The sequence below is a fragment of the Leishmania panamensis genome (assembly GCF_000755165.1).
Source record: "Leishmania panamensis strain MHOM/PA/94/PSC-1 chromosome 30 sequence".
Lineage (NCBI taxonomy): Eukaryota > Euglenozoa > Kinetoplastea > Trypanosomatida > Trypanosomatidae > Leishmania > Leishmania panamensis.
The window spans coordinates 27,955-47,492 of NC_025877.1; the positions used below are offsets into that span (position 1 = coordinate 27,955).

The 19,538-nt window shown below is 59.9% G+C and overlaps 4 protein-coding genes across 4 annotated transcripts, besides 1 other annotated feature; all 4 read right to left on the minus strand.

Moving 5' to 3' along the window:
- Nucleotides 1-4,437: 4,437 nt before the first annotated feature.
- LPMP_300110 (hypothetical protein) lies at nucleotides 4,438-9,132 on the minus strand (the record flags this gene model as incomplete). The annotated part of the gene is made up of 1 exon (XM_010702745.1): nucleotides 4,438-9,132. One exon carries the CDS (start codon nucleotides 9,130-9,132, stop codon nucleotides 4,438-4,440), a length of 4,695 nt encoding a protein of 1,564 aa, XP_010701047.1.
- Nucleotides 9,133-10,115: 983 nt separating this feature from the next.
- Nucleotides 10,116-11,399, minus strand: LPMP_300120 (hypothetical protein; the record flags this gene model as incomplete). Its single annotated transcript, XM_010702746.1, has 1 exon — nucleotides 10,116-11,399. One exon carries the CDS (start codon nucleotides 11,397-11,399, stop codon nucleotides 10,116-10,118), a length of 1,284 nt encoding a protein of 427 aa, XP_010701048.1.
- Nucleotides 11,400-12,648: 1,249 nt separating this feature from the next.
- Nucleotides 12,649-13,238: a repeat region.
- Nucleotides 13,239-13,728: 490 nt separating this feature from the next.
- On the minus strand, nucleotides 13,729-15,594 carry ADS1 (alkyldihydroxyacetonephosphate synthase; the record flags this gene model as incomplete). Its single annotated transcript, XM_010702747.1, has 1 exon — nucleotides 13,729-15,594. The coding sequence occupies one exon, from the start codon at nucleotides 15,592-15,594 to the stop codon at nucleotides 13,729-13,731; it is 1,866 nt and encodes a 621-aa protein (XP_010701049.1).
- Nucleotides 15,595-16,371: 777 nt separating this feature from the next.
- Nucleotides 16,372-17,982, minus strand: LPMP_300140 (lysyl-tRNA synthetase, putative; the record flags this gene model as incomplete). The annotated part of the gene is made up of 1 exon (XM_010702748.1): nucleotides 16,372-17,982. One exon carries the CDS (start codon nucleotides 17,980-17,982, stop codon nucleotides 16,372-16,374), a length of 1,611 nt encoding a protein of 536 aa, XP_010701050.1.
- Between the last annotated feature and the right edge of the window lie 1,556 nt (nucleotides 17,983-19,538).

Below are 19,538 nucleotides of genomic sequence, written 5' to 3' on the forward strand. Positions count from 1 at the left end.
CCTGCGAGATGTTGCGCCTGCGGGGCTGTCTGCTGAGCCCACGTACTCCGTCGTAGTCTAAAGGCAGAGGCACTACAATAGAGATGCAGCACCACGGTCACCTCACCCTGGAGAGCACCTGACTCGGTACTGCCTTCCCAGGCCGCGACCACCACAGTCATTCTCTCGACGCGGATGGTCACGTTCCCGACGGTGCGCAGTACGGCGCGCCTCTCGGCCGCTGCACTGGGAGAGGGCCGGTGGGGAAGCCGGCCTCGGGAGGCGAAACATAATGGCACCCCATCCAAGCAACAGCGAGCCGGCTACAAGGGCCACTCCTTGCAACACATACCACGAGGATACAACCGCAGGACTCCCCAAAGCCCTCTCCCCACCCAGTCGACCAGCCCACGTGTCGTCGGTGTCCACAGACGAGCCGGGCTTGTGTCCGACAGGAGGTCATAGGGGAGCTGCGACAAGCAGCGGCGTACCCACTTGGCCGGTCAATGACGCCCATGCGCTGCACTGCACATCCCAGCCAACGCGGGGAGAAGGTTCGACCCACAGTGCGCCCTATGTCTGCCACAGCCATCGTATCCCATCGGGGTGGGGGTGGACTGCGAGAGGCGCCGCAGAAGCTCCCGGCACACTTGCACGGTCTGCTGGTCGTGGTTGAAGCTGACGCTCATGAAGGTGTACTGCGTCCGGGTGGCCAGCTGCTCGCCCAGAGTGGTACCGAGCTTCATGGGTGTCCCGCTACGTTTGCGCAAACCAGGCGTCCGCACACGCCCCTCCTCCCGGGCCGGATCCACGGGCGCTGTCGCTCCAAACCGTCACCTCCGCGTCCCCTGGGGCACGGTGTTCCGGCTGAGCCACTGCCGGGTTACCGGTGAGAACACGCGCGGCTGTACGCAGAGTTTCCGAGCACATGCGGCAGCCCATTGGCAATCGTGTCAGTCAGACGATGGCGCCCGTCCCGCGGCCCTGCGCCGAAAAGGGCGACGCCACTCCGAAGGTAAGGGTGGCTGAAAAATGCGATGCCTTTGGAGGTCCATCAGGGCTGCCACGACCAAAATCACGGCAGCCAAGCGTTGCGCTGCATGTGGTGAGCCGCACCATCGCCTCGCACTTGTCCGAGCCGCTCACAGTCCCCGCCCATGGGATGGAACGCCGGCGCGGTCCACCTCCCTTCTCCCTCGCCAACATCAATGGTACAAGCCAGCCCGCTGCGAGGCGCGAGTCCGCAGCCTCGAGAATCCCTGCACCTATGAGAGGTCGTGCATCGGGGTTCTAGAAGGCCCTCCTTGCCTCGTTCAGCGGCTGGGGCAATGGTTTGCCCACAGCCACCGAGATGGCGCCGAGGCGCGCTCGTGTCTCTGTTCGTGCGCCGGAGGGGCCGCGCCAGCCCTCGGCAAAGTCGAGGCACGCGCCTGGTGCGCGTCTGCGGACTTCGCCATCCTGCACTGCTCTCTACGGTCCTGCCATCCCTCCTGCTCGATGCCCGCCACGAGTTGCATAAGGAGAGTCGTCTTGGTGCGCAGGTGCGCCTCCCCTGCCGTCCCACCAGGAGGTGGTGCTGCTCCACAGAGCCTAATTCGGCCACAGTCATATTTCTCTCGTGCACCACTGGTGCCTCTGCATCGGTGTCGGCAAGCCCTGCACTCCCGACACCGTCGTCGTAAGCGCCTGGGTCCCGTCCCTCAGGAAGTACCTGGATGCAATCCGCGTGGTGATGCTGGAGCAGTCACCAAGGGAGACTGCCTTGCCCTTGGGTGCGGTGGTCACAGGCGTCGGGCCGCTCCACGAGGTCCCAGTCTGGTACGCGCACACCGAGCACGCTGCATGGTGGTGCGAGCTAGCGGCCTCAAGGTAGGGATCTGCGTGCGGCATCTGGAGATCAGCGGTGAAGCAGCGACGCTGCACGGACCACTCGTCGGGCATGCATTGCTCTTGTTTTTCTTTGTGGGGAGCGAGAGCTGTGGAGATTGTGCCGTATAGGCGACCGCTCGTGGGTAGGGCACTTCGGCGTATGAGCTAAGGAACGGGGTCCACACGAGATGAGCTCAGGCAGAGAAGCGAGCCTTGCGGCTGCCAAAGGGGGTGACAGTAGAGGGAGTTGAAGGGAAGCGCACAAAGCGAAGGATTTCATCGATGAGGCCCCCAGGGGCCACTGCAGCTCTCTACGGCTTCCACAAGTTCTCTTCGTCCTTACGGTCGGGAAATTCACCGCTCAGGCAAGCAACAGCAAAACGGCTGACTTGCATCTACAGAGAAGAAATATATTCGATAATCCGCTGTTGTGTGGATGTGGGTGTGCGTATACAGAGAGAGAGAGACCGGGTGCGCGGAGGGAGGAGGGCAGAGGGTGTCTGTGTGACAACGACTGAAAATAAGGTGAAGAAAACTCTGATGACATAAAGAGAAAATTAAGTGACTCCCACTCTGCAGTCTGCAGCATCGACCTCACAGGCACACACCTTTAACTTCCGCATGTCTACGCTTAACAAGCGCGCGTCAGAGGCGGTGCCAGTAGCAGTGGGACGCAAAGAGAGATGAAAAGTAGAACGCGAGGAGGTAAGCGAGGGAAAAAAGTGAGCGCGAGGCACGTACCCCCCCCCCCCAACGCACGCGCACAGCACAAGACGCCGAGTAGCTGTTTTTCCGCTTTCCCATACGACGCTTTCGATAGCGGATTTCTGGAAATGGTGAGCGCGTCGATCAGCCGTAACCTCGTCAACTTGCACCGTATCTCTCAACCCCTCTCTATCCCCCTATGCCCACGTGTCGTGTGGTTTCACTCGCTGACCCGTCCCCCCCTCGCGCTTCTCGATGGGTGGGAGCTCTGGGTCTACTTGTGCGGGACGCCGCGCTGTCTCTTCCTCCCTGCAAACATCACTGAGGTACTATGCGGAGTGGCTGCTCATCTAGTCTGCTAAAGAAGTCGTGCAGCTCCCGCTGCAATTGATTCACCTCCGCCCCGCTCGGCGCCACCGCGGATGTGTGGCGACGAGGAAAGGAGCAGCTGTGACTGCTGATGTCTAAGATGAAGACGCTGTCCTCGGACAGACCACCGTCGGTGCCGATGGTGGTGCAGACAGACGGTGAGCGGGAGTTCCGCACCGGCGTCACAAATGGGTTCGATGGAATCAGCGAGGCCGCCCCGTCCGTTTTACGTGGCGGAGTCGCTAAGAGGTGGTCCATCGGGGCAGCGCGCATTTCGTGCGCACTCGCCTCAGTCGCATCCTCCCGCGACCGCTTCATGCCACCTGGCCGCAGCAGACGTTGCCTCATGGATGCTGACTACCCATTCAAACGCGGGTATGCACTTGCAACCGCACAAAGGGAACGAGTGCTACGCCACTGACTCTCAAAGTGACGAAGAAGAGAGAGAGAGAATGAGAAGAGAGACCCGCTGTCCACGATATGGTGTATGTGTGTGTGTGTGTGCACGTGCGCGTTTGGCCCTGTTCTCCCAGCCACAGCAGCATAAACGGCGACAGGAATGCCGCTGAAGAGACGGAAAAAATGTTTAGAAAAGTGGCACCAAGAAGATGCAAGTCTATATATGTATGTGTGTGCGTGGGTGTGCGGGCACTTCTATAGAATGGGGGGATTCGGATGGAGGGTGAGGAAAGTAAATGTATGTCTGTGTGGGTGTGTGAAGGTGGGTGTGGGTGTGTGAGTGGGTGTGTCTATGCGCGGAAGTGTGCATGTAAGATAGGTAGGCATCTACGGAACTCTGTGCGGTGTGTGTGCCAGGGGAGGGAAGTGAGGAGTTTCGAGCCGACGGACAGCAAAGAAGAAGTGAATTCAGCGCACCTTTGTGGGCACAATGGAGGGGAGGGGGGAGGGGGGCATTTCCGCTTTGCAAGAAGACCACCGAGGCTGGTGTAGAGCACACAGAAAAAACGAGGTGGCGTGTCCGCCCTTCTCCAGGTGCAACGTGCAGTGGCCCACTGGGAACGGGAGGGGAGGTAGTGGAGAGACGGACACGACCCCATGGCGAGAACCGTGCCCATCGACCGTCGCTGTCGGTGCCCGTTACTCCCTTCGGTATGGTGGCGGCGGTCTCTACTCGCCCGGAAACGCAGTGCAAGCGGCACACATGTGGCACGATGGAGCATCGCTTGTTGCTTTACATCATGGGTCTCCGCAAGACACACATGCAGAGAGAGGGAGAACAGAAAGGATGATCGGGGCTCCACAACAGGAAGAGACGCAGAACGCAAGAAGAGTAAAAGGGAGAGAGAGAGAGAGGCGACACATGAACGAGACAAGTGGCCATGGAACACCGCCACAGCATCGGCATCCGCGTCACCGACCGATGGGGCGGCAGTGCTGGTATAATGCCACCACCGACCCCCTCCCCTCCTCCTGTAGAGTCAACGTACTTTACATCTGACAGCCAATGGAATACATATACAGGCAGAAACGCCCAGACGCACGGTTGGACAACGCTTATCGTCCAGCACCCCTGCAACTCTGCTCCGTGACGCCGGCGTGCAACAGCGAGTTCAGTATCACTTTTCCGCTGCTGTGGCCGGTGAGGAGCGCAGGGGCGCCGTTGATGGTGGACATACACAGGCAGCGGCAATCGAGGAAGGGAACGCGGTGGCCGATGTCGTCGCGCAGTGTGTCCACCAGCAGCAGCTCACCGTTGGCCCGGACCAGGATGAGATGATTGCTACACACGGACAGTTGGAGGATGGCACTTGCCTGCACAGACGGCACAGCAGCGTGCAACCCCAGCCTCGTGGCGACGAGGCTGGTATGATTCACAGAGATTATGTTATCCACATGCAAACGCAACACTGCTCCCTCGGCGTCTACGCAGAAAAGTAGCCCCGATCCGTTGCCGGCGGCAGCTACCAGCGGGCAAGTGTGTGTGTAGGACGTACGCTCCGCCTTGCGCGCGAGATTCCAGAGCCGCACGCACGCGTCGTTTTCACCCACCGTAAAGGCGAAACTGCCAAAGAAGTTCACCTCGATGATTCGACCTGCGTGGCCCAGCAGCTGACACAACATGGAGTCGCCCCCCTCGACCTCGTAGATAAGCATACGACTGTGGTGGTGCTGATGGAGCGTGACGGCGACGTAGAGCTCGTCAGGGGAAACGTAGAGAGCGTAGTCTGCATCTGGTAGGGCGGTCTTGGGGAACGTACGTTCGCAGAGATGGCTCTCCCCTCTTAGAAAGTAGAAGCAGAGAGAGGTCGCCTCGCACGGCATAAAGGCTACCGTGTCAAGCCCCGCCGCCACCGCGCACCGTACTCGACCGATGGCGTGCTCGATCGGTGCCCCGGTGGTGAGCGAATAGAGCTGCAGGCAGTGCACCGCATCCATCGTCACAAGCAGAGTCCCGGCGCGGTTCGTCGAGACGCTCAGCACCGACTGTCTCGACACCTTGGCGTTACGCAGAATGTTGGTGGTGCACCGACCCTCCTTGATCTGACCGATAGAGGAGAGTCCGCACTCTAACGACCACGAGTACAAGTCGCCAGCGGTGGTGGTTGCAAACACGTTGGCATCGTGCACTGTCACGTGCTGTATGAGACCCACGGGTGCCGACTCGGCGCCTATGAGCCTGCCCTTGTGCGAGTCCCACACGACCATGTAAGGGCCAGCGCGCCCCACCACCTTCGCAGAGTCTTCCGTGAATGTAAAGTAGTCGATGCCCGCGTCCTCGATGAAGGGGTTGCGGAGGGTGCTGCATAAGGCTCCAGTCAGAGTGCACCACACCTGCAGAACAGTGCCCTGCTGAGTCACATAGCGGGTGCCAGCGGCACTCATGCGCAGCTGCACGAGCGGATCCGGCCCAACGTCGATGCGATGCAGCAGGTCGCCGACGGAGGTCCACACGTGCAGGTACGTGCCGGCGTACGACACCAAAACGCATCCGTCACGGTTGCAGCTAACGGTGGTCACAAGGCTCTCGTGGGGGAAGGTGACGTGCTCCTTCATCTCTTCATCGTAGAGCCACAGACAGCAACGACTCAGCAGCAGTAGATGGCTTCCGCAGAAAAAACCACGCTGGCGCACTCCCTCCTCCACGTCGGGGAGCTCTCGCACAATGCGCTTCTGCAGAACATCAATGAGACACAGCTGGTGTGTGGCTGTGTTGGTGGCCACGAGCAACGAGCCGAACGGGTGGAGGTCCGCCGGCCGCGCCTCCATTTTTATGGCGTCGAAGAGGAAGTTCGAGTTGCCTTCGTAGTCCCAGACGAGTACCTGCGTCTCGCTCGCCACCAGTACGCGTGTGCCGGCTGCCATAACCACACCCACGATGGGCTGCTGCCGCTCAAAGGGCATGTGCAGCTCGGCCATGGGCTTGCCGAGGTCTGAGGTAAACACGAACACGGCGTCGTTAGTCGCTGCTACCACGTAGCTGCCTCTGCAGTGGCACCACAAGCACGCCTCACTCATATGAGCCGACACCGCGGCGGTGTTTTCCTGGCCATCGTTACGGGGTTGCAGAAACACCTGCGGTGTGATGCATTTGGTCGAGGCGGCTGCAGAGGCGTATGGAGAGAACGAGCGGCGCAGCAGTGCCGTCTGGTAGAGGTCTGAGGAGTAGTTCGCCACCTCGTGCAGGCAGCTCAGGAGGGGGCCCTCGGCCAACTCCGGAGGCACAGGCGAGCCACCAAGGGCTTCCACCTCGCGCAGCAGCGTTCGCGCCTGCAAGAGGCGTAGGAACGCATCCAACACGTGCAGCTGGTGCAGCGGCCCGCGCCGCAAGATGGCATCCATCATCACCGGGTTGCGCAGGAGATGTCCTGCTTGCCGCATGTTGCCGTTCTCTATCATCAAGGGCACCAGGTACCAAAGCGCATGCGGCACCTCAGTGCTGTAGGTAATGACGAGTCTGTACAGGTGAGACTCGAGAAGCACACTGAGCCGCGGCACGTGCTCGCTGTAGAGATCAAGGAAGAGCATCTTCAGAATCGGGTGGGCGACATGGGCAGTGGCATCTTGGCGCCACAGAAGGAGGCCCATGTCTGACAACACCAGCAAGGTGGACAGGGCAGTGTGGCGGGGGCATGAGTTCAGGTCCTCGCAGATGAACACCAGCTCTGTCGCTGGCAAGGGAGCCAGAGCAACCAGTGCGAGTAGCGTCTTCACGGTAACCTGCGGATACAGCATCGCGGCCTTGTCATGCAGCGACTGCACCAGCCCGGCAACTGTCGGTGGCAGCTCGCCCTCGATCAGCTGGTGCGTCTCGTACTCCGACTCAACGTGGCGACCCGTGTTCAAGAAGTGGTGCAGGTACGACGAGGCCAGGCGGGGGTACACTGTCGACATGGCCTCCTCTTTCTGCAGGTAACTCTTCTCTGCGATAGCGAGGTCCTCGCGCGACTTAAGCTCGCGCATGCCCATCCCAGGCAGCACCACGTTGCTCTCCCTCAGGAACGTCTTGAAGAGCTGCACCGAGTTGAGCTCCGTCATGGGTGAGCACAAGCACTCGAAGGGCTGAGGCATGCGCTTACGCAGCAGCGGAAGCACCGGGCTCTCCGTGTTGAGCGATACTACAACGCGGACCGTCGGGGGCAGGATATGCGGCATCCACGCTGCCAATACGCTGTAGTGACACCCACAGGTGTCGAGCAGATCGATGCGGCCTAGCAGTAGAGCCATCGTTGGCCCAGCGTAGGCGTGGATGGCTTCCCGCACCGTCTCCGCCAGCGCATCGATGCTGAAGAACTCAAGGGTGCACTCGGGGGCGAAGAGGTGGAGGAGACGGTACAAGAGTACCACAACGCTGCTGTGGTCGATGTCCACAATGCGGCAGACCACGCGCGCTGGCAGCTCGCCGCCCACGCTGGGCCGCCCCTCCCACAGTAGGCTCGCCACGTTGCATAGGATGCTGCCCTTGCCAATGCAGCCGGCGCCGTAGAGAATGAATGGGGCACTGCTGTCCCGGTAAGGGCCGGAGGCATACTCCAGTACGAGTGCGGTCTTTCGAGGGTGAAAGCGGCCACATTGCACAAAGCCTCGCATCACATCCATCTCGTCAGGACTCATGTAGAAGAGCTTCGACTCCTCGAGCCCTAGCACCTCGTCCACGTGCATGACGGCTGAGGTGATCTCGTCCACTGCAGGTTGCTGGAAAGTCATCTGAAGGGAGGTGAAGAGGTCGCTCTGCCAACGCACCACTCGGTTGCTTGGTGTCAGCACCACCGCCGATGCAGTCGCCGTCGCCTTGAGAGACTCATAAGAGGTTCCGGCGAAGCCAGCGCTGCGCAGCCACTGACTTGCCGGAACCACGTCGGTGACGCCGCCAGAGAGCCCCCACGAGATCGGCGTGTAGCAGAAGAAGGCGCGCACTGCACGGTAGGTGCGGGGCCGCAGTTTGCCCATTTTGTCGTGCAATGGGAGGTGGGACGGCGGCTTCTGGTGCAACACTCGCTCCAGTGCAAACAGCTCTCGCGTCGAGAGCGGCTCGGCGCCGAGAAGGGCGATGCACCACGTCAATTGATGATTGAAAGTTTCTTGGCACCGCGCCAGCTTTGACTCGACCTGCTCCGCTGAGTCCACATCACTGAGGGTGAGGGCCGCTACACGCACCCGCATGTCCGCCATGTAGTTGTTCACCACGGGCAGGCACTTCTCGCAGTACTCCTGCACCGCCTCACTGGTGCCAAGCGTCAAGAGAAAGACGGTGTGCCACAAGTGGGGACTGCGCGGAACGCCATGTGGTTCGTAGCCGTACAACTCCATATCCTTGTTGGCCCGCAGTGTCGCCTGCAGCCGTGTGACCCACTCGTCCGTCACCCCGCACCCCTCCAGGCCGAGATGAGTAAAGCGCGTGTTTTGCCGCGCCGCGTCCCACACCTGGCGAATGGCTGGTGTGGAGAGGAAGTTGCAGGCGACGTCGACACTGCGCAAACTCGGGTGACCTTCGGCGATGATATCTGCCAGGAGGCTCATGCATGTCTCATCAACGCTGTTCTGTGGAAGGCGCACCTCTTCTACGCACTGATGCTGCCGTACAAATAAAAGTACGGCGAGCACGCCAAGGCGGCCGAGGAAGGTGTGCGAGGCATCGAGCAATCGCACGCTAAGGAGGTCCGATGCCCGCACCTGAGCCTCGATGTCGCCGTTTGGCTTCACGCCGCGCCGCCAACAGCACTCCACGTAGAGGTCGTACGCAGCATTCATGATGCCGAGGAGGGGAAGTGTTGAGGATGTAGTCGCGGGAGAAGAGCGCCGCAAGAAGTGCTGCTGACCAATCACATGTAGAGAGGCGTCAATCCGACACGAAGAGCAAACAAGCACACGCGCGAAGATAAAGAATGGTGGGAAAGGGAGCAGAGGGGGAGGAAATGTATCCGGCCCTAGTGACGACGTCTATGTGAGGGGAGGGGGAGGGGGTGTGTGGACAACTGGGCGTTACTGACTAACGCAGCGGGTGGGCGTGTAGTACAAGGGAAAAAGAGAAGGGCACCGCTAATGCGCTCCGCCCCCACCAGCACCGCCCGCTGCTTCCTTTTGGCTTTCTGCACTGTCGCTGCCCCGTGTGAATGGCAACACGTGTGTCTGTGCACGGGAGAGAGAACGCGCATTCAGTGGACGCAGTTGGTAGGCAAGTTGAGCAATCGAAAGGACAGAGCGCGCATCACTGGACTGCCTGCATGAGGCAAGGAGAGACAACGACTAGGGGGTGATGCAGTGGTGCACACCTAAGCATACTTACACAAGCCCAAACCAGTGCGTGCTGGCGGAGAGGAAGCTACGGCAGCGCAGTCGCGTTCACGTCCTGTGGAGTAGGGGGACACTAGCGTGACTCGCTGTCGACCATGAAGGCGGTGGCGTCTACTGAAATTGTGTTTCAAAGTGTGGCTAGGCACGGTCATGTCAGCTCGATCGCTTGCGTCTGAAGCAACAACGAAGCAAAAAGCAAAGCCTTCTACGGTGCTTTAGCGCGTGCATAGGCGCAGCTGAGTCAGTGTCAGCTAAGCAGAAAAGTGTTGCGTCGTGGTTGCACCAATCCGGGGTGTGGAGGAGGAAAAATGCCGTGGAGGGCCATCCACGTAAGCGCCATGCTGGTGCGGTGAGAAATCAGTAAACGGACACCTGCACGTGGTGGCGAGATCGTCACGAGCATCCGCCGTGCTCGGTGACCCAAGTTCCGCTGCGGCGCTTCACGAAAGCGTCACTGCCAGGGAGCGCTGGAGTTCTGCCAGCTCTGGAAAGACAAAGGGCAGGCTGCTGCGTGTGATGGTCAGCACAGTGAGGAGACGCAGTGAATGGGTAAAGTTCAGGTTAGTGCGCAGGCGCTCGCAGCACGAAAGCGACAGGACGCGCAGGAGCGGCGTGTGCGGCACCAGCGCTGTCACGTCGGCCTCTGTTATGTTGGTGTGATTGAGACAAAGATGCTCCAAGTTATGCGCACCGCACAGCCAGCGAATGTTCGGTAGTGTGCCATAGGAGAGGTGGAGATGCGTGGCGGCGCCCAGCAGCTGCGCGTGCAGTGGGTCGTCACGGGGCCAGCGCATGTGCGCAAAGTAGCCGACTTGGAGCTGCAAGGTGGGCTGCGTTATAAACGACGCAAACTCAGTGGGTAGCAACATGTTGTCAGAGAGGTCCACTACCCGCAGGGTCGAAAGGGTGCCGAGCTGAGACACGAGTATGAGCCGCTCGCAGCTGGCAGCGCGCAGAACTCGAAGAGAGGCAGCACAGGCAAGGGGCTCAAGGCTGGACAAGCGAGGACAGGAAGAAACGTCGAGGGTGGTTAGGAGAGGAAGCTTCGCCAAGATGCGGAGCTCCTTGTCGCGGATCAGTGTCTTGGCCAGTTGCACCTCCTGCAGATGTTGAAGCTGACTCAATGGCTTCAAGTACTCCACACAGCACGTGCTCGCCGTGACGCGGCGCAAGAGAGGCGCGTACTCGGCCACAACCAGAGAACCATGCTCGTAGGGAGAAGGAAGCAGCACGAGGGTCTGCAGCCCCTCAAGGGCGGAAAAAACACGGCCAGTGCTGCGTCTATGGGCTGAAATGCAGGCGCTGAGGCGATGCTGCGACGTCAGCGCAGTTACCTGCACGGGCGTGCCCTCCCAGCCGGACAGCAGCGAGTCCAGCACGAGACTGTGCAGGTTCGTCACGTGCACCGCCACACCGCCAGGCCCGAAGAGGCGATAAAGCAGCTGCGTGTGCCACGTCACAAGCCACAGAGGCACGCGGTGGAGAAAATCGTTGAGAGCGATGCCCATGCGGTCCACCCGCACAGTGCACACACACCCGCTCTCTTGCTCGTAGAAGGGTAAGTAGTGTGCACTCCTCTCCTGAGAGGCTTGCCTTGGGCGGGAGTGGGCACTTATCATGGACACGAACGCCGCAGGAGCCGCTGCGCACCACGCCCACACGACGCCGATACTACTGCTCTGTGCGACGTACTCCGAGACGTCGCTGATCCCCTGCTTGTCCATCGCCTCTTCGTCTTCACTGTCACTGCATGATGCGCATCAACGGAGGATCGACGATGAGCATCACGTCTGCTCACTCCTCTACGAGAGCATAAGGAAGAAAAACGAAGAGGTGTACAAGCGGAAAGGGAGCCCCGTTTGAATGTACGCGTTTGTGGGGGTGTGGGTGTGTGTGTGGGGGGGGGGGAGGCGTGCTGTAGTCTGCAGACGGTGCTAGGCAGCTAGCGTAGCGCACTCTCAGAGACACACGAACATGTGAAGAAGCACAGAAGAGAGAGAGAGAGAGAGAGCAAAGTACGCTGCCGGTTTCGCTTAAAGGATACGCGTCACATACCATTGAAGACAACGGGGACTGTTAAAGGAAGTAGTGCGCAGAGTCCCCTCCGGGAGACACCCTCTTGGTGCGGAAGCGTCACGAGGAAAAGCGCAACTCTTCGCGCCGCAGTGCACTAAGCCCCACTCGCCACTCTGCACAGCACAGATGGGCGGCTTGGCCTCGAAGGCAGCGGCCAACGCAGCCAAATCCCCTGAGGGCGCAGGCAGGCAAGCTGCGCCCATAGCGGGAAATGCGCGGCGGTGACGCGAGTGTCAACATTCCGTCATTCGCCTCGCTGTGTAGAGAAGAAGAGCGTCGTTCAGTTACTTATCTGCAGCCTACTCTTCGCTGCTTGATGACCTCGAGTGACGGGGCCCCCAAAGCGTCCCGCATTTGTCCTCTCTCGGAGCGATGCATGTGAGTGTTCGGGCGCACTTACATAAAATGAGCCACAGCCACCCTCGCCAGACACGCACTTGCGCATCTCCCTCCGGCCCAAGCACCATCCAACGCCGATGCACAACAGGTGAGAGCCTGAAAGGAGACAAGAGGAAGGGCGACGGCAGGGGGAGACATCCGGGTGAGCACCTGAAGGGAGAAAGAAAGGGGCGGACCACACGCGGAGGAAGAGGAGGGAAGAGGCGCAAACCTCCGAGACGCCCAAACGAGCATCAAGTGGCAACGTGGAAAACTATGGGCCACACACACATGAAGAAATGCACAGACACCAAACAAAAGCGGGGCGTGAGCGTCCCCACTACCAGCGCGGATGGACCAACCACGTAGCAGCCTCAAGTGCACGGACGGCGTACTACTGCAACGAATGACTTGCACCACGCAACCGCGGTAACGACAACTTGCCACTGACCATGCAACCAGTCCAGGAGTCCGCAACAGCAAAGCCCACAAGAAAAACATCACCAACCCATTCGTTTTCACATGCCTGCTCTCTACCATAGAGCACGAAGGAAACCCAACTCTACCCCCGCCATGCCAGGACCTATCGCGCGGTGCGAAGCAGCGGTGGACACACGTGGTACAGGAACACGCCAACTCAGTCACCGGAGCACGGCCCCTGCACCAAACCCTGCCCACCCACACACCCACTCCGCAGGCCGCCTCACAGCAGCTCCTATCATGCTGGTCGCCACCCCAGGGCGTCCCTCTCGGGGAGTAGCGGGGGGGGGGGGGGGGCGCTCAGACTCCCCACACAAGTAGGCAGCGAGACCCCAGAAAGGAATAGGTTCGAGTCACGCCGACACTTCACTCACCATAGGAGTGGTGCAGGCGTGTTTACTGTTGCACCTCGCTCCGACGCAACATCACCTAGGACCTGACCGCCGACGTCAGTAGCGGCACATCGCTCTCACTTCGCTACGACGTCGGGGCTTGCCCTTGTCACCATCAGAGGCAGATCAGCACTGGCAGGAATGGGGGAGGGGGGGGAACTACTTGTCTCCCCCCCCCCCAGACAGAGTGGGGGTACTGAACCGTGACCCAACACAGCGGTGTCCCCCCTGCCATCAAGAGAATAATAAGCCAAGAGAAAGAGAAAGGAGTTAAGAAACTCCCCTGGCATGCGCATCAGCACACATTTGGCGTGAAGCGCAACAGGGAAAGATGGGAGGGGGAGACAAAGCACACATGAACTAATTGTGTGGTGGTCATCTGAGCAGTGCCGACCTCTGCAGAGGGACAGAAGGAAAAACAGTTAGCGAAAGTACTGGCAAATACTGGAGAATGCTCGATGCGTTATGAGCAACAACAGAACCTGGTAAAGCAGCACAGGGAAGAGAGGGATGAGAAATTAAGAAACTGGCCAAGTGGAGAGTGGCAGTGACCACTTGGGTGGCCTCGCTGCTGCGCATGGTATCGCCTGACAGGCACTGAAATCAGAAGAAACGAGTCGACGAGTCCACCGAGGCAACCACGGAGCGGCGCACGCGGTAATGTGGCAGTAGGCAGCCCAGTACCTGCACCACAGAGAGGTGGTCTCTGCCCACACCTTACGACGGCTTAAAGATGTGACGCGACAGCACCTGGAACGCCCATCTTGTCGAACATCAGCTCCCTCTGTTGGCGCGCCTTCAGCTCTGCGGCACTCTCGTTCTCTCGCGGCGGCGACGGCAGCAGCTTGCCAGGGTTGCAGATGCCCTTTGGGTCTACCTTCTTCTTCATAGTAAAGAGGAGGTCTATCGCGTTCGGCCCCATGTAACGACTCATCCACGGCACGTGCTCGTAGCCGATGCCGTGGTGGTGGGTGAGGCTGCCAGTGTGCGCCAGCATCGCCTCCGTCGCGCGCGTCTTGATATCGAGGAAGATCTTCATGTCCTTGTCGTCCTTCTGCGCACTGGCGAAGGTGAAGTAGAGGCAGCAGCCGTACTTGTACTGGTGGGCCGAGTGGCAGCCGATCCAACCGCAGAGCCCGTGCTCCTTCCACACCTGCCGCACAGCAGCCTTCACCGCACGCCAGCACGGGATCGCCTGCGAGTAGAGAACGCTCGTCTCGAAGACGTCCGCCCAGTGGGAGAGAGAGAGGGCGAAGTCGCGTATGTATGGCAGGTCGTACTTCTTCGCCTGCCAGCTTTCACCCGCTCCGCGGCCGATGCCGACACCACCGTACTTCTTGAAGACGGCCGCCGCCTCGCTGCGCTGGAACTTCACGCTATTCGGCGTCCCCTCAAACCCAACAATCGCTAAGCTCATGCATTGCAGGTTCCAGCCGCGGTAATTCTCGAGAAAGGACTTGACACCCTTGCTGATCAGGCGCTCAAGAAAGCTGTGCTCAGCAGTCCCCATGGCCATGCTCATGCGAAAGTCGTCCTCGTCGTACAGGCGCATCGTGCACAGGTGTATTCCTCTGGCGTTGCACGTGTAGAAAGCGCTGAAACCGGCCTCGAAGGTAGGGAACAGGTACCCTTCGTACAGCTTCTTCTCCGGTATAGTCTCCACCTTGAGGGTGGCCTCCGTAATGATGCCGAAGACGCCTTCAGAGCCGATGAAGAGCCCGTTCATGTCCACGCCACACGTGCGGGAGGTAGTCGGAGTTTCAATGACGCCCGTCGGCGTAGCCACCTTCACAGCCACCACCATCTCTTCAATGTCACCGTACTGGTTCGACATCGCCCCGCTGCTACGGGCACCGATCCATCCACCGAGGGTCGAGTAGATGTAGCTGTCGGGGTCGTGGCCGAGCATGAAGCCGTAGCGAAACAACTGCTGATCCAGGTCGGGGCCTAGCACACCGGCTTCAAAGGTGGCCAGGCGCGACTCGCGGTCAATCGATATCATGTGGTTCATGCGGCGCATGTCCACCGAAACGATCATGCGGGCCCGTTCGAAGGGATCCGCCTCAACACCACCTGTCACGTTGGTACCACCGCCGAACGGAATGACGACCACGTTGTGCCTGTGCGCCAGCTCCATAATCGCAACGCAGTCCTTGTGGCTGTTCGGCAGCAGAATGCAGTCCGGAGCGTACTCCACCATACCCTTGCGCACGCGCCACAGATCGCGGTAGTTTTTGCCCACAAGGTGGTACAGGCGGCTCTTGCCGTCAGGACGAATTTGACTCTTTTCTAGCACCGCAGAGATGTCCTTCATGAAGGCGTCGTTGAGGTTCGGCTTGTTGAGCTTTGCAACTGCCTCGTCCAGAGAAATACTCGGCGACAGCGACGGGACCTCTTTTGGTCCGACTCCGCCCCGGACCTCCTTGTAGAGGAATTCGAGCAAATTCTTGATGGGCTTGCCATCCAAGTGGCGCACCCAGAGCGGGTTCTCGTCGTCGATCTGCATCTGAATACCCTTAGCACCCCATCCGTTCCACTTGAGGCGGTCATACACCTCCGCACGGGTGGACACACGTTCCTCGTCAGCGGGCATCTTGTCCTACGCTTTATCGCTTTTTTCTTGATCGCTTTCAACTGTGTGTGTGACGCTGTCGCCCTCCTCTGCGGTGCTTGCAAGAAGGTGCTTGGGTGTGGGAGGACCAGGTTCGCGCGTGGCGTGGGATGTCTGTTTTGCGGAGAGCGTAGGCGAAGAGGGGAGTGAGGCTGAGCGCAGGTAAGAGCAGTAGTCTGTCCGGCCGCTGCGCACGTGGCTGCGAGCCCTTCTCGTGTTGCGGAGAAAAGCAGTACAGAACAAGGCGAGAAGAGACGAACAGAAATGGAGAGGGCACGACCGACACAAAACAGCTCAACGCGTAGAGAGATTGATGTGGTGAACAATTTTATCCACAGCGGGCAGGCGCATACGCACACGACAGAGAGCCGCGGGGAAATGGCAAACGAAACGAAAGGAGCTGCGGTGTAGTAAGAAGGGGGGAGTGCAGAGAGGGAGGAGGATCCGTGTGGGGAGCATCTGGGAAAAAAAGGGAGGCCGTTGCGCCACGGCGCAGCCGGCGCCTGCACGGGTCATGCGGCGCGGCTTTCAAACGTCTGCATGTGCGTGCGCACAGACAGCAGACGCTCGGAGAGACGCGCTTACTTCACGCCACGGGGCTAACAAACGCACAAGAAAATAAACGGCGGCACATAGGAGGAAAGAGACAGGCACGCAGAGGTGCTGCGGAGGTTTCACTGCGTGTGCTAGTCACGTCGCAGTCCTGTGACAAAGCGTCGATTCCGTCCTCACTAGCCACCCCCCTCCATCCTCAACATCTCAGTACTTGCCACCGCAGCAGAAGAAGCGAAGCATGGCCATGGTTGCCTCGTAGCGCCATCCTCGCGATGCGCTACCCTCGGGTGCGTACGTCATCATGTCGCGATGCGGCATCGTGGACAGGTACCGGCGCAGCTGGCGGATCTTCTCGAGCGATTCAGTCGGGGCTGCACGCTTCAGCATCTCCTCTTCGAGCGCGTTGAGACAGAACAGCGTCATGTTGCGATTGAAGCCGAAAAAAGAGGCCGTCTTACACCTGCGCCTTGCATCGTGCGACGTGGCGTCGTGGCGGAGTAGAGGAAATAAAATGCCGTCGCGGATGGTAGCAGACCCGTTGAGGAGGGTGACGATGCGGTCAATCCCCATCCCCCATCCCGCCGTCGGAGGCAGCCCAGCCTGCAGCGCCTTCAGAAACGTTTCATCCAGGGCCATCGCCTCGTCGTCGCCGGTTTGCCTGTCCAGTAGTTGCTGTTGAAAACGGTAGTACTGCTCCTGCGGATCATTCAGCTCGCTGTACGCATTACAGTACTCAATGCCGTTGATGAAAAGCTCGAAGCGAGCTGACAGCCCCGGCCGCGCGCGCTGCTCCATCGCCAGCGGGCTCATGAAAAGCGGATGGCCTGTCACGAACGTCGGCTCCACCACGCGATCAGTGATGAAGTAGTCGATGAGCTTGTCGAACATCTTGGCAGCTGTGCGTACGGATGGAAGCGGGATGTTGTAGCGGAGCATAATGGCAGACATGTACGCCAGCCCACGCGGCGTGTTCAACTCAGTCGGGGGTGGCAACTCGACGCCGGCTGCCTCCTGCACTGCGTCGTATGCGCTGACGCGGCGAAATGGCTGCTCAAAGTCGATTTCCACGGGTTCCTTCGCTACGCACGACGTCACAACAACTTTGGTGGTGCCGTTCGCCGCGAGCGCCAAGTGCCGCATGATCTCTTCCGTCATGACCATCAGATCCTCATAGGTGTGATAGGCAGCGTAGAACTCGCACGTGGTAAACTCGGGGTTGTGGCTACGGTCGGCGTCCTCGTTTCGGAACACGCGGCCGATCTCGTACACGCGCTCCATGCCGCCCACAACGCACTGCTTCAGGTGAAGCTCAGGAGCCACCCGCAGGAAGAGGTCAGCGCCGTTAGCGTTGTGGTGCGTGATAAACGGCCTCGCGCTCGCGCCTGAGGCGACGGAATGCAGCACCGGTGTCTCCACCTCGATGAAGCTGCGCGCGTCGAGGTAGTCCCGCAGAGCGCGGGTGATGGCGTGGCGCTTTCGGAAATGCTGCAGGACGGACGGGTTGGACATCATGTCGACAAATCGGTAGCGGTATTTGATGTCAGTGTCCGTGAGCGGCACGAAGCCCCTCAGATCGGGGCACAGCGCCTGGTCCGTGCAGACATACGGCGCCAAGATGGAGGCCTCCGTTGCGTAGAGGGACAATTCCCCTTTCGCGGTGCGCCCCGGCACTCCGGTGGCACCGAGAATGTCACCGGTGTGCAGTGCGTCAGCAAATGCACGCAGGTCGGTCTTGGTGAAGGACTCGCTCACCTGCCGCAGCACCTGCAGTTGGGCCTCGCCGCTGCGGATGGTGATGAAGAGGATACGTCCCATGTCCCGGATGCTCACCACACGGCCCCCGACACGCACACCGGGCGCCTCGCTGCAGCGCTGATCGGCGCTGATGTGGTCGTACTTCGCGCGGAACTTCTCGAGTGTTATGACGTTACCAAATGACTGATACGCGTGCGGGAAGTCAAGGATGGTCCGCGGCGGTGGAAGACAGGCGCCAGCCGATATCGTGGTGGTTGCAGCTCTGGCACGCTGGCTTCCCGAGGACTGATGGATAGCAGAGACAACTGATGAGTTGGCAGCCCCCTTACACCCCTTCCGCTTCCGCTCTTTGGGCCTCGCTGCCTCGCTGCCGGTGGCGGCGGCATGGGCCCCTGATGTGGGCATCGGAGGAGAGGCAGAGGCGCTGGAGGCGGCCCTCTCCGTCGTCGGGGGCGCAGTGTCAACAGACATCGATGCCCCTTGACGAGCGACAGCAGATGCCCCGCGGCACTGAAACGTCAAGGAGCCCAGCAGCAGCAGCGCTGCCACCTGGGTTCTACTGGCGGGGTACATCACCACAATCACCGAAGATAAACAGAGCTGACGAGAGTGCAGGGAAAAATAAAAGGGGAAAAATGGAGCTCAGCAGCGGAGTACGGCGCGGAAACGTGCGCAGGGACACACACCGCAACAGTGGGGGGAGGGGGGGATTTGCCAAGGCCGTAAGGAGTGCCAGCAAGCTGCCAGGGTGCGGCTGTGTGAAGAGCAGCATGTGGGTTGTATGGCGCAGAGAAAAGACACGAAGGCGGTGAACGGCAGAGAGGAGGAGAAAGATGATGTTGGTGAGAGCGACGAGAGTCAAGCTATGCAAGCACGACGAGAGAAGTGGCACCTCTCTCTCTCCCCCTATCACACTTGCGCGGGTATCTATGCATCTAAGCATGCCTCTTCATGCCTCTGCGCCAAGGCAGTGCAGGGATGGAGCTGACACCTCCTCATCTCTGGTGAGGCCCATGGGTCACAAGCGCCTTGCAGCACTCCTTCCCTCCTCCTCGTACCCCTGAGGCATACCCTGTCATGGGAGTGGACGGCACCGTCGAGGGGACAGGAGGAACGAGCATCCGTAACCATATGGGCGCGCACACAGAGAGAGCGAGCGCGCGCACCACCACCATCATTCTTGCGGGTGGCTTGGTGAGTGCGGAGGGTATCTGTTAGCAGTTTGAATCCTTTGTGTTTCTACCCGTCAACTCAATGGCGCCTGAGGACGGAGCATCGTCTGCCCGCGTCTCCGTAGGACAGCCCATAGTAATCCGCGTACGCTAGCGTAAACACCAATATGCAGAAGCAACATCGCCAACGCCTGCGCTTGACGACGAGGCGCGTCAGCAAGGCGCCATCAAGATGATAATTCAGAAAACAAAGAAGCAACTAAAGCGCCCACCAGTACGCACAGAGAGAGAGAGAGAGACACACAGCCGTACAACGATAAGCGGAGACGCAACCACGGGAGCCGTGCCTTATACGTCCGAGGCGAAAGGCACCGTCACGACAGGTAGAGAAGAGGGAAATGAAGGGGGAGGGACGCGATGAAACGCAACACAACTCTCTCGTAG